The sequence below is a fragment of the Necator americanus genome, chromosome IV (assembly GCF_031761385.1).
Source record: "Necator americanus strain Aroian chromosome IV, whole genome shotgun sequence".
Taxonomy (NCBI): Eukaryota; Metazoa; Nematoda; class Chromadorea; order Rhabditida; family Ancylostomatidae; genus Necator; species Necator americanus.
This window is the reverse complement of record NC_087374.1, coordinates 37,797,433-37,810,511: the sequence shown is the minus strand read 5'-3', so window position 1 is coordinate 37,810,511 and position 13,079 is coordinate 37,797,433. Positions and strand designations below refer to the sequence as shown.

The 13,079-nt window shown below is 38.0% G+C and overlaps 1 protein-coding gene across 2 annotated transcripts; it reads left to right on the top strand.

The window, feature by feature from the left end:
* Window positions 1-366: 366 nt before the first annotated feature.
* On the top strand, window positions 367-7,792 carry RB195_003936 (uncharacterized protein; the record flags this gene model as incomplete). Of its 2 annotated transcripts, XM_064201819.1 has the most annotated exons (13): window positions 367-405; window positions 1,008-1,131; window positions 2,296-2,409; window positions 2,740-2,851; window positions 3,238-3,372; window positions 3,931-4,003; window positions 4,759-4,893; window positions 5,001-5,117; window positions 5,175-5,318; window positions 5,444-5,565; window positions 6,016-6,136; window positions 6,850-7,029; window positions 7,742-7,792. In XM_064201819.1, the coding sequence occupies 13 exons, from the start codon at window positions 367-369 to the stop codon at window positions 7,790-7,792; spliced, it is 1,467 nt and encodes a 488-aa protein (XP_064057699.1). The 2 variants fall into 2 exon arrangements, with proteins under 2 accessions (XP_064057699.1, XP_064057700.1); XM_064201818.1 differs by lacking the exon at window positions 367-405.
* Between the last annotated feature and the right edge of the window lie 5,287 nt (window positions 7,793-13,079).

Below are 13,079 nucleotides of genomic sequence, written 5' to 3'. Positions count from 1 at the left end.
TTGCACATAGTCGAACTCTAAAAGAGAATTTTATTCCAATCGTAGATACTAAATCTCTTCTCAACTACGAAGACCTTCACTTATTTCATTTGAACCATAATTTCACATAATTACATCATATACACTACTTAGCTTACCTACTACGTAATATGTCGCCCATAAACTCAACCCAGCTATTTCTCTTTTTTACCTTAGAAAAGAAAGAAGAAATCGAATGACTGTCTCCTGAAGTAATGATAAACATCCTGATTTCTCTCTTTTTTACATCCACAAGATAAAATTTATTTTCAGAATTCTTGTTCAAAATAGTTTTGGAAATTCGTAAAAAGAAGACGGATGATTTGATTGGATCATTGTTTTCAGTACATGGATTGGAGTGGAATGCTAATGAAATTAGCTGATAATGTAATTTTTTAAACGCGTACCACTAATGAAAAGCACTTTACGAAGTTTCATTTTGTCAATATTATACGTGTAGAAAGTTGTGTCGTTGAATGAAACGATACCTTGGGTACTGTGATGGCCCTGATTCCACTGTGATTTCGCGTTTCTGCTGTGATATTTGTTGTCGTCTTGAACCTTATCAACAGCAGGAGAGAACCTGGCATCATATCGGAAATTTCACCGAGCACTGTCTTCCATAATTTCCATCACGCTTGTTTTCCCATTGAATCATCCATTCACAATAATGTGGAATTAGGCGGCTCCCGCCTCGTGCAAACGCGTGACCGCATAAAATGATGTCAACTAAGCGGCAAAGCGGAGAAATGGGATAAGTTCCGGAGAAGGACCGGAGCATAAATACGGCATTCAAACAGCAAAAGGTCACAATAACGATAATAATATTTGGCGCTTTTATTGGTACTTCCTTTCGTGAGAATGGAATGTTTTCGTTCTATAACGATGTACTTTTATGCGCAAATCCTCTTTTCTTAGTACGTTCGGTTGTGGCATTAACTCAAAGTACAGGCTACATGTATAAGCTTTTCATATCGTCAGTATTTCAGATGTCGAACGGCGGCGTTCTGACGTCGTCAGCAGTGAATTACACGAACGCTGTTTCGTCACCACCAAACGATGAAACATCGACGAAAAGAAAGGTTGCTCATTCACATGCGCATGGATTTTCAGGTAAGATTTATGTGCTTCACTGATGCGCTGAAAATGGGGCGATTCGCACATGCTATTTTATATTTGAATCTGGCAATTCCTATTTACTGTCGACATGACTATGAATGGGCGAGCAAAAGCATAGTTTTCAGGATGGAAGATGATTTTAAACATTTCGATACCCGAGGGAAATTCAATTCCATTACTGTCTGGATTATGAGCACTAAACTTGCTCTTATTCTCTTCCAACCCTGCATTTAGTCGACAAATTTCGCAGAATTTGGTGAAAGTGCAAGATTAGGCGGACTAACTTTTTACTTGCCATCGCAATCCACCATAACAGTCACATCCGGACGTTATGGGGAGCCATTCTATTAAAACGGGATCAGCGAGGAATCACTTGAAATTCAGCATTCTATTTCACGTCCGGTGCTAGTCGCAAATCTGAAATCACCTTAGAATATTCTTTTAAATGGAGATTAATTTTCCTTTATTTAATAGTGGAGTTTGTACTTGCTGAATTTGTTTCATGGAAACATTAATATATACTACAAGTGAACCGAAAGCAACGTCATCGTCAGCGTAGAGCTTGTTAATATGTCAGTAATGTGCTGATTTTTTCATTAAACGATCCAACACTTTATAAAATGCAATTGTTTCTCGAAGAAAACTTCTGATGAGTGCCATAAGTGAACCGAAGAAAACTATAAAGCAGTGTATAAACTTGGATTTTTTTTAGTAAAAGGATCTTCTCAGAAACAGCAGATGATTAGGTGTTTTGTTTTGTTTTTTTTTTCTTTCATGGGATCAATAGGTATACGTGGTTGCAGTGTAGTGTTTTTCAAACTCTTCTAGAATTTATGGATTTGGTTGGGCGCTGATGAATCTTTGGAATACGTGATGATACTTTGCAGCAAGACGTTTTACCTCAGCTACAAGGAGTCAAAAGTGCCTATTGTTGCTATCCTCCTGTGCTCCCTTCAAAGAATTCTTTTTTTTTTAATTTGAGCTTTCGTTGGACCTGACGTCCAATCATTGTCGTTTGTTCAGTGGTTTAGTCATGACTAAGCATCCAGTTTTTAACTGTTACGGATATGACATGTGAATTGCTTCGGAAAATGAGGCGTTGAGAATAAGAGGTAATTGACGTTAGTGAAAATTCAGTCATGGTTTGCGTTGTTTCAGATCAGGTCCGTATTCCAAATGTTATCGTAATGGTTGGTTTGCCTGCTCGCGGTAAGACATATATCTCTAAGAAGCTGTGTCGTTATCTGAATTGGATTGGGATTAAGACGAGAGGTGGGTTCGCTTTCGTTATTTTGCTTTCAACTGATCGATGCTCCCTTTTTCATCCTGGAAAGATATCTACTAAGAAATCTTTTGTTCGTTGTTGTTGTGCGCAGCTACTTTTCTATGCTTTAGTTCAGTTTCTGTGAGACGGAAGAAATCTAACTCATATTTTTCTCCTACCGTTTTAGAAAGATATGAGTACTTTCAACGGAAAAAGTAAGAGAATGATTGGTTTATGAATGTCTGCTTAAAGATTGACTTTCTGGGCTGCTGAATACTCCTAACTGTTTTCTGGTCTCATTGAGACCAAATTACATTTGTTTGTACTTCCAACTTTAGTATTCAACGTGGGTGAGTACCGACGTACAGAAGCAAATGCTGCTGACGCTGTGCATGGTGCGAATGCCTCCTTCTTCTCTCCAAACAATGCTGCTGCTCTTAAAGTTCGCAAGTAAGTTTTGCGTTGTTTCGGTTGCTGGGTTTAATTACTAATTTGCTCGAATTTCTTTCTTCATTCATAACTTATTTTTGCACCTACACCTGTTTGAACATTAGATCTGGGGCAGAATTTTATGTTTATGTCCTTGGTTGTTTCTTCTACATATAAGTGAAGATTTATCTCTGAATATAAATTAGGTAAAGTTATTCCATGCGGACAAATCCTGTAATATAGGAACAGTACCTGTGGTATTGACCCTTAAGGTTCTCTTTTAAAGGTCGGCTTCTAGATAATAAGGCTTGAATAATCCCTTCTTTGTAATTGTATGTTTCCTTTCTCACCTCTTAGTTTGCCTTCCTTAAAACACTTTTCTTTTTACAATGTTTCGCAATATTTAGTGAATCGGCTCGTCGAGCAATGAATGACATGGCAGATTGTTTAAAATCTGGTTCGTGCAGCGTCGCTATATTTGACGCGACAAACACAACGAGGGAACGAAGAAAGACGATCGACAATTTCTGCAAAGAAAACTGGTTTGAATTTCCGCAACAATTTTTCGCTTATTGGTCTATAGAGTTTTATGTTAGTGCTCAGAATATATCCAATTCGAGCTGAAATTCTCGTGAAATCCATATTTAAAGGATATTCTGTTCTTAACCGCAGTATCTCTCCAGATATAAGCGCTAAAAGGGTTACAGGCAATGAAGATTTTTTAATCACCGGGTGCAACCAAGTTCTGCAAGTTGACTATAGTTTTCCAGGGGTAATTTGCCCCGTTTTTGATTAGATTATTATCTTTTTGGTGAGGTTAAAAGTCCAATTATATTCCTTGGAATATGGGGTTTGTTTAGACATGGTTATGCTTCTATCTACTCTTGCTTCGAAAGGAAAAAAATAATAAACGGCTTGTTATGTATGCATAATATCAAAAATTACGCACAAAAATTAAAAATGAAGCATGCTCGTCAATGTGTTAAACAGCTATGCCCTTATTGTACTAAGTTTTAGAGTCAACACTCATTTTGTTTCTGAAAAAGCGGTGCCAATAGTTAACGCATGTTGTTTAGTGTCAAAGTTCTCGAATGTTTCAGGTTACGTTGCTTCTTCATCGAATCCATATGTGATGATGAAAAGATCATTGATAGCAACATTACTGATGTGAAGGTTAGTTTTTTTCTACAAAAAAAATCTTTTCTGCATGTTCTGTCGATCCTTAGCTTTTATTTGGTGCTATGCGATACTTCCGAAAACATGTGATTCCATTAGAAACTAGCAGCTCGTGTGGATTGTGAGTAGCTGCGGAGGGAATTTCTCATCACTAGGGGGGCGAAAGTAGAAAGATTGTGAGAAATGAGTGTTCATTATGGCGCGGGTTTGTTGATTTATCTGTGGTTAGATTTTAATGAAGGAAACACTGCTAATGAACAAATAAATGAATTCGAGAGCTACAGGGCGGATATCAGAGAAGTCTATGGAAAAAAAGTCGGAGACTTTTTTCGTTTTGAACTCCTTAGCCATCTTTAGCTACTCTGCTCTCTACTGTCTTATATGAGTTTAGTTTAGAATAGTCTTTAGCATTTAGGAAAATATCGATTTCAAAAGCAACTTATAAATTCTCACAATGACATGATATATAAGCTAACTGAGTAGTGTTCCTGCTGCCCGCTTCTTGAATTGAAATTACCATACGAGAGCTAATTAAAAGTGGAAAATTCAGACCAATTCTGACTATTTTGATCCCTACCTTCTCTAATATCTCTCGTTACTGGTTCTACCGTTTTTTTTTTTAAATCGGCCTATCGACTGTCATCAAACCGTTAATTGTGGAAGTGGAAATTTGGCTGAAATTCACTTTAGGATCTGCATTGTTCCACAAGTGTTACTAGCATAATAGTATATGAAAGAAAGGATGCTTTAAGGTGAACTCACCCGACTACAAAGGGTTGATGTCTGCGGAACAGGCGAAGGAGGATTTCATGAAACGAATAGAGAATTATAAGTTACAATACGAGCCAATAGATGAAGTTGACGACAACGGTCTAAGTTTCATTAAGGTTTGTATCGGTTCTCCTCATTGCTTATAAGCAATTATCCTTATGGATCTTGTTTTCCGCTATTAAATGAATATCGCTAGACAATCAGGAGAAGTATGAACTTTCAGGTTATCAACGCTGGTCGTTCGTTTTTTGTTCATAATGTGCAGGGACATGTGCAGAGTAGAGTTGTCTACTTCTTAATGAATATCCATTTGCTTCCCAGGAGTATCTATTTAACAAGGGTAAGATCTTCTGATGTGTAGAAACTTCAACAATCATGTTTGAATTCATGTTTACAGCACGGCCAGAGCGAATATAACGCTATGGGTCGCCTCGGTGGAGACTCCCCTCTAACCGCTGATGGAGAAAAATATGCAGAAGCTCTGAGCGAATTCTTTGAAAACGAGAAAATTGCTGACCTTCGAGTTTGGTGCTCTCAAAAGGTACTCTTTTTCGTCTACTTTCACTTTAATTTCATTTCGTTGAGAGGACGTTTTTTGTTCTCTCAATGTGATGAACTAAAGTACGTTTATTAACATAGCTCACAAAAACAAACAATTATTTGAAGGTCCGTGCAGCGCAAACAGCCAAGAAATTAAAACCCGCTTTCCACACTGAATACTGGAAAGCGTTGGACGAAATTGATGCCGGCATATGCGAAGGACTCACGTATGATGATATTCAGCAAAGGTTAGTCGATGAACGCTTTAACTATTAGTATATTAATATTAAATCCAGAATCAATTCTTTATTTTTATGAGATCAGTGGGATTTTGATAATTCTCTCTGATTTGATCCGTGTTACCATAACAGTTTGAGATTGTTCTATCGACTTGATTCCTCTGCTAAACGACCAGCAATAAAAGATGCTAGAAAACTTGAAATTTGTGGCCGTCCATCAAGCTTATCGTGCTCTTTGCTTGTTAAGAAATAGAAAGCTTCGCGCTTTTCGGAAGTGTACTTTGATAATGACATCACAGAACGCCAGTGCACTTTGCGAGTTGGAAAAAATTCACAACTTGTGGACCTTTTATCGATGTCTGTCTGTGATGACGCATGCCAGCAAGTCTAGCAGAGGGACATTGCTTGTTATTGAAAGGATGGACTCGTTTTCTGTTTTCTTAGATTTTTTTGCTACAGGTATCCAAAACAAGCGGAAGACCGTGCTCGAGACAAATACCATTATCGTTATCCGTCTGGAGAGTCTTACGAGGATGTTGTATCAAGGCTTGAACCAGTTATCATGGAACTCGAGCGACAGGTTTGCTTCTCCATTTTTCTTTTCTTCTCAGGTTTGCTTCTCCACTTTTCAAAAACTTTGTGCTTCCTCTGCACTTATGCAAAAATATGAAATGGTCACATTTCTTCAACGATAATACATTTGTGCTATTTGCAATGAAACTAGCTTTAGGGTTGAAATGAGCGCACTTCTTTTTGATCGGTTCCGCTCAGGTTTCCTAAGCGTTTTTTTTTTGACACTTTTCAAGACGAAAGGCTTTTGTGTTCTATTTTTGTTGTCATAATGTACAAAGGGGAGCTTAGAACGTAGGTGGTGGTCCACGAAATGTGCTTTTTCGTTTCCTAGCATATGCAAAAAGTATGTTACTATGCATGTGGTAACGCTTTTCTTGAATTTGACCCTACGGGTGGCACAATTAGAATGTAGAATCTTTCTGTGATAAAACGTTGAGTCATGTATCATCAGTGCTATATAGAAAATACATAGATGAAAGCAATATTGAGTCTTATGCTACGCCTTCACCAAGTAATCATTTAGGGTGCCACCAAAAGGGTATTTTGGAGATACGGAAGAACCTTTCTGATTGGGTTTTTTGAATGTTTGCAATGTTCTTCTTTTTTGGAAATTTCATCCCTAAGCGCAGTGTTTTTTAATCTTATTTTTGTTTATTTTGGCTCAGAGCTATAGGTGAAGTCGATCCTTGTTAATTTTGTTTGAGTGAAAATCCTTTGCAGGCTAATGTACTGGTTGTCTCCCATCAAGCAGTTCTTCGCTGTGTTCTAGCCTATTTCTATGATAGAACATTGGATGAATTGCCGTATATCGACCTGGGATTGCACGCGCTTGTGAAGTTAACTCCGAGAGCATACCATTGTGACTCGACAGTGTATCGATACGATGTTGACAAAGAAGAGGTGAGAAAGTTCCTGCTCTGAAATTTGTAATTCTGGTGTTGTTTCTTATGTTTGGTTTTGTTGACTCCGGGTTTCTGAAGATTGGAGAGGCAGAGACCTCCGTATGTCGGTATTGAGAAGCAGTTTGGACATTCTTTAGCAAATTCTGAGCTTTTCGAGTGCACAAGTAGTGACTGAAGCTCAAAGAGGTTTCATTTTTATGACCGCTTTTTTGAATCACATGAAGGAGGTGCAGAATCATGGGATATTATGATGTAGGGGCGATGAAGATAACGTAGATGGATACGAGGTCTTGAAATGACTAAACAGTACTAGCATCATTGATCAACCTAATTTGCCTATTTTTTATTTATCAACCTCATGTTAAGAAAATCACCGGCTTCACTCACCTCTTGCAGCCAAGAGGAGGTATCGGTATCATATATTGTGGATTTCCGCTTCCATGGAAATGTCTACATGCTTTTTTGCATTTCTTTGTTGACGATCCCCTTTAACTTTCTGTTCTTATAGTTTTGTGCTTAGAAATCCTTCTGCACCTCTTGGGCGCTTACGCAAGAGCTCTATAGCACAAATTCAAATTTAGCACAAGTTTGACACAGTTTTAGGTGAAAATACCACTTTTCTATCACCTTGATGAACGGACAAAATAGGACTTGAATAGCCAGGAGTTATGCTTTTAAAAGTTTTTATCATTATTTTAATTTGTTTTCAGTGGACGTGTGAAAATCGTCAACTTCCACTCTGCAGCAGTCCGCGTGATTAGCTGAGATCAAGATCAAAAAATATCCGGATTATTCGAAGATGTTCGTATGTGTACTACCTTGATTACGTTGATCAAATCCAATTGAATTCTTGATTATTTGCTAATCATATTTTTTTTTCATTTCACACTTTATGGTTGGTTTTAATTTGATGATGATGATGAGGTAATTGTTATTGCACTAACTGCTTTCATTAAAGAAAAATCTGCCAGTTCTAATTACTCTCATAATGAGCAGTGTCACCATTTATTTCATGTTTACCTCATCAAACACTGCAAATTAACTATCACATGCTCGCGATCCACTTCTACTCACCTATATGTTTTAGCAGTTAATTTCTAGCGCTTATTTGGTACAAAAAAAATGCTGAGATTTTTATGTTTTAAATTGTCAAGTTTGTATATAGTATGTAAATAGATTATTCTGTGATCCTGGTCTTATAGATTGTAAATATCTTGAAGTGTTATCATCCGTCGTAGTTTGCTGGTGTGATTAAGAATGTGCGTTTCACGTATTTAACAAGAGTTAACTTATTTCTAATATGGTAACACGAGTCTAACTTATTCTTGATTGTCTTAGGTATTGTATGTTTATGGATCGTTGTTTTTCTGCGACTACTGTAGCACTGCAGGCTTTAGATGAAAGTTCACCGTTGTTTTTGTGATTTCGAGTCCATTAGAGGGCCATTTTATACTAATTGTCCCGGACGTTCCTGGTTTTTACTGCGTACACTCATGGGTAGTCGACTGCCTCTTGCGTCGGGGTTACTTTGCTTGTAAAACATCGCAATATTGTATTTACACACGATATTTGCGTTTCTTTAAGCAGTTGTGCGAAGAGATTCGGACACGAGGAAGGCGAGAAAATAGCTGTGTTCGAGGCACATTTAGTTGACAGCGGCGGTGTGATTCGATGAGTTCCCATGTTTCCATTTCTTATCAGTAATTTACTGGATTTTTCCTGAACATATGATAACGGTTTTCTTTGGAATTCGTGTTGAAATGAAAGTATGACTCAAACCTTCGTTTTTAACGTCAATTCAAGATGAGCGATGTAGTTTGTTGCGTCTGGATCTTCGTAAGACTACGTGAAGTCGTATTACAATGACTCGCTTCCTTTTTTCTTTCTTGGCTGGCATTTTTCCTTGATTTTCATATCGAACAGGAGTCCAAGCTTTATAGCCGTTTCCGTAAATCCGCATTAAACGCGCCCGTGATGGTAAGAACTGACTTGCGATTATTTCCGGTACCTGTCTAAAAGTGCAGGGGTGCTATATGAGATTATGTTTATTTATTTTTGTTTTTTTTTGTGAATGAGTTTATGTTCCTAATAACAAGCCTCAGCGACATTGTAGTTTCGTGGATTTCTAGGGTTTCGAACTACCCACAGTCCGTATATAAAATAGCACGTCAGTCTTTCAGTGTTGACACACGAGAAGTGCGTGTATGCTAGTATTTGTCAATTTAGGCGAAGTGCACGTAACCCAAGAACTTATCTACCTACTACATCACTTATACTATTGCTACATTGTCCCAGAAATGTGTGAGTAGTCGTTGAATAATAACTCCTGGAAAATTTGGTGATCCTCTTGATGTAACTTATAGTAGAACCTAGTCTCACCTAGTTGAAAATTTGACCTGTGACTCCACAAAAGCGATCAATCACCTGTGAACTGACTTGATCACTTGCTCAGCGTATCAATTACTTTTTTATAGTGACATTCTGTCATGTTTCTCGTATTTTGTCTTGAAATTGTTGAGGTCAAAGTGCACCCCTCCCGCCCTGTGATACGGTCAAGCTGAGGTTATGAACTGGGAGCTAGAAGCTGGGTATTCTATTTTGGAAGTATCGCATGGAAATGATAGCAGAAAGGTCGTTCGTTGTTTTTGGTCGAAGATTTGCTTTGATGGGGTCCCGCAGTTCGGTTGAGGGAACGAATAAGATGGTGAAAGTTCACGTGTTTTTCTTTTTCTCTAATAAAAAAGTGCATGTTGATGTTGAATCAACTTCTTATCACCGCCTCAGAGCATCCGTACAGAGATAATCTATTCATCTATTTATTTATTGCTTATTTATTACATTAGACAAAAATGTGACTCCGCAAAAGGAGATTTGTTAGAGATTTGGGGTCATTTTGCTGGTGTTTTTGCATTTTTTATGACACATGCTTGGTATGATAGCATAATTTAAATGTTCAAGGTTTGCTTTGATCTACGGTAGTGATCTTATTTGTAAGCCATTCGCATTATTCTCTTGAATATTTGTACTATGATGTAGTCCCAGGTGCTTAATTGCGGCAACTTATTCTGAACAGATCATTAGTGTTAATTGGTGACATGTACTGAACTACTTTACTATACTAACGATAATAAACTAGCAAACAATCATGATGCTTTCAGACTGATGATTTCTCCAGGTTTCTGGATCCATTTTTTTGCGTTTCTATTATTTCTTTTCAGCTGTGCTCTTTTTTCTTATAATTTTGTTGTTTTCCAGCATTTTGCGCAGGAGTTTCTCTTTCGGAAAGTGACGATCAATATATATTCCCTTGTCATGTAGTGTTCTTCGAACGTAAAAATTCATCCGGTGTCCTCGACAAGCACTCATATCGCGCGCAGTTTACAATTGTCTGAATTTTCCGTGAAACACGATGACCTCGACAATTCGAAGCAAAAGAAGAGCACATGACGGGACACTTAACGGTAGTTTTCATTGCTCGTTTGTTTTCTTAACTGCTGCGAGAACGAGTTATAGATTTCAACTGTGGTTTAATTCGTAGTTTTTGTTTCTTGTTTTTGAGGTAACTGACTGTAAGTACATTATGTTATATACACAATTACTATTAATTAAAGCACAAATATATACTGTGCTCAAAATCAGAATCATTCGACAGATTTTTGCGAGGGGGTTTGTTGAACTGGCGGAGAACCGGCGGGAAATCGTTATTTTTGGTGTATCTAGTGCATTCGCGAAAGGGTTATGATGATGTTTGCTCAGAATTTTTTGTTGTTCTACTTGTTTTTTTTTCTTTGTTTTCGTCATATTTTCTTCTGACCAAAAATATTAATGCATCAGGTAGGAAAATGCAAATCTTTCTTATCAAGATCACACATCTATAAATGGTTAATTTGTAGTTCCACGAAGCGCTATTATACTTATTATACTATACTACTACTTAGAGAGCGTTATTATACTTGTTCATCTCTAGTTAAATGAGAGAAGATTATCCAAACAGAACAAAAGCGTTTGTTGGTGAGACCGGCACTGGACGAACCTACCTTTAATTGATTGGGCTGAGGAAATTTCTCCTACAATAACTAAGTGGTAAAGTTTAATTTAATCATTGGATAGAATTCCTAAGCGCAGGAAATTCGGGATTTCTAAGGTGCAAGGGAATTTAAGTACAGCGAAATGTGTGCAATATCATCAGAAATGTGGTTAAACTCATACGGATTGAAAAATGAGGTACTATTTGAGTAATCGATGAGGTTTTGGAACGACGTGTTGGCCTATACAATGACTTGCGGGGGCCAGCCGATGATCAACTCAGTGGTTTTATCCTCCCAGAAAAGTCTGGTACCAATTTATCGACCTCGGAGGGATGAAATGCTTGGTTTGCACTAGGACGATTTCGAACCCTCGACCGTGTGGCTACAACGGACCTCTGACCGACTGCGCCAAACCTCATCGACTACGAATTCCAGTAAAACGCGTTGGCGCATCCCAAGTGGATTGATACGTCAGTGACTTTATCCTTTTTTATTTGAGTAATAGAGTTGAAAATTGCTAGTGACATCCACATCTATCATGAGCTGCTACTCGCTATCCTCATTAGCTGATGAAAAAGGATAGACGCATTTTATGAAGAGTTAATGGAAGTGCAAATTTGTTATCGAAGACTCTGGAGGGTAATGAGGAAATGAACGAAAATCTTACACACATGAAAAAATTTCTTGCTCCAGGTTCCAGGAAATTTCCGATCTTAGGTTTCTTCCGGTTGTAGGTAGTATTCGGAACGTAGTTTGCAATATCCCAGCGAAAACGCAAAATACCTCCTCCAAAACCAGCAGTCGAAAGTTTCAGTAGCACCAAGCGGATCAGTTTATCCAACGATGCATCTGTTTACGCCGATAGGATTCACAAAATAGAATCACATAAGATACATTGTATTGTTCGAACAGATGTGGATATTTACTTTATCGAGTAATTTCATCACTAATCCTTATGCAGTTTCATTTCTTTTGTCTTGCAGGTAGAGAGTTGCTTCATTGAATGGTCTGAGACTCCTGGTTTCCCTGAAAGCTCTGATTCCTGGTTTTCTAGGAGGTTTTGTATTTTTTTTGCAGTAATACTTGCTAACTGCGTCCTGAATCCTTCCTATGTAGTACTGGGAAGAACCAAAAATTCAAAACTTGCGCCATCGCTGTATCCGACTATTCTGTGCCCGAGGCTGGGCTTTTGTCAGCTTCTAATTGTGAAGAACTGGTCGTCTTTATTTCTGTAAAACGCGAAATGAGAAAGCTTGAAGACCTTGCGGTTCAGTAGTTTTTTTTTTGCATCCCAGCGAAATAGACGCGTAATATTTCTAGTCATCATAGGTAACGAAGCGAACCGGCGTGAAACATCGTTATTAAAATTGTATCGATTCATCAATCAATATTCCAAACATGGATTCTTCCGAGGAATCTTTTCAAGTCCGCAAGGCAACACTCCTTTCTTCAGATTTATAGGTTTACCGCAATTTGCTGATTTTGAAAATTTTTGCGATAAATTGATTTCTGCTTTTTGTCACTGGATTTTGCATGTTTCATAAGCGCAGGACACTTTTTTGTTGTCCGACGGTTGCATAGGGATTCCCTTTTTTTCAAGTTTGGTGCGTGCCGCTTTGAGGTCGCTACGTATGTATCAAAAGCAAAAAAAAAACCAGGCAAGTTTACAAGTTTTTTTTTGTTTGGAAAAATTTTGTGTGCATGAAAGCGGTGCTGAGTAGGTTATGTTTTCTGGAGCAACCAAATTCGATGGCGGAAAACGGATTTAATGAGTGAGTACGATTTCCCTGGATGAAATTGGAAGTGAGTGTAGAGTTTTTCGAAGTGGTTTTCTGAAACAGCTGATAACGTTAAGAGAGTGAAGACATGTGCTAAAATCTCTAAGGCGATTATAGAGCATTTTCCTGTCATTCTAGGAGTGAGCAATTCAAGCTCCGCCCACTTTCTTTCTCACGTCCTCATTTGGGGGCAACCCTGTGCGTTATTTAAGTCTATTGCTTGTTCGTTTATACTTTCTTGG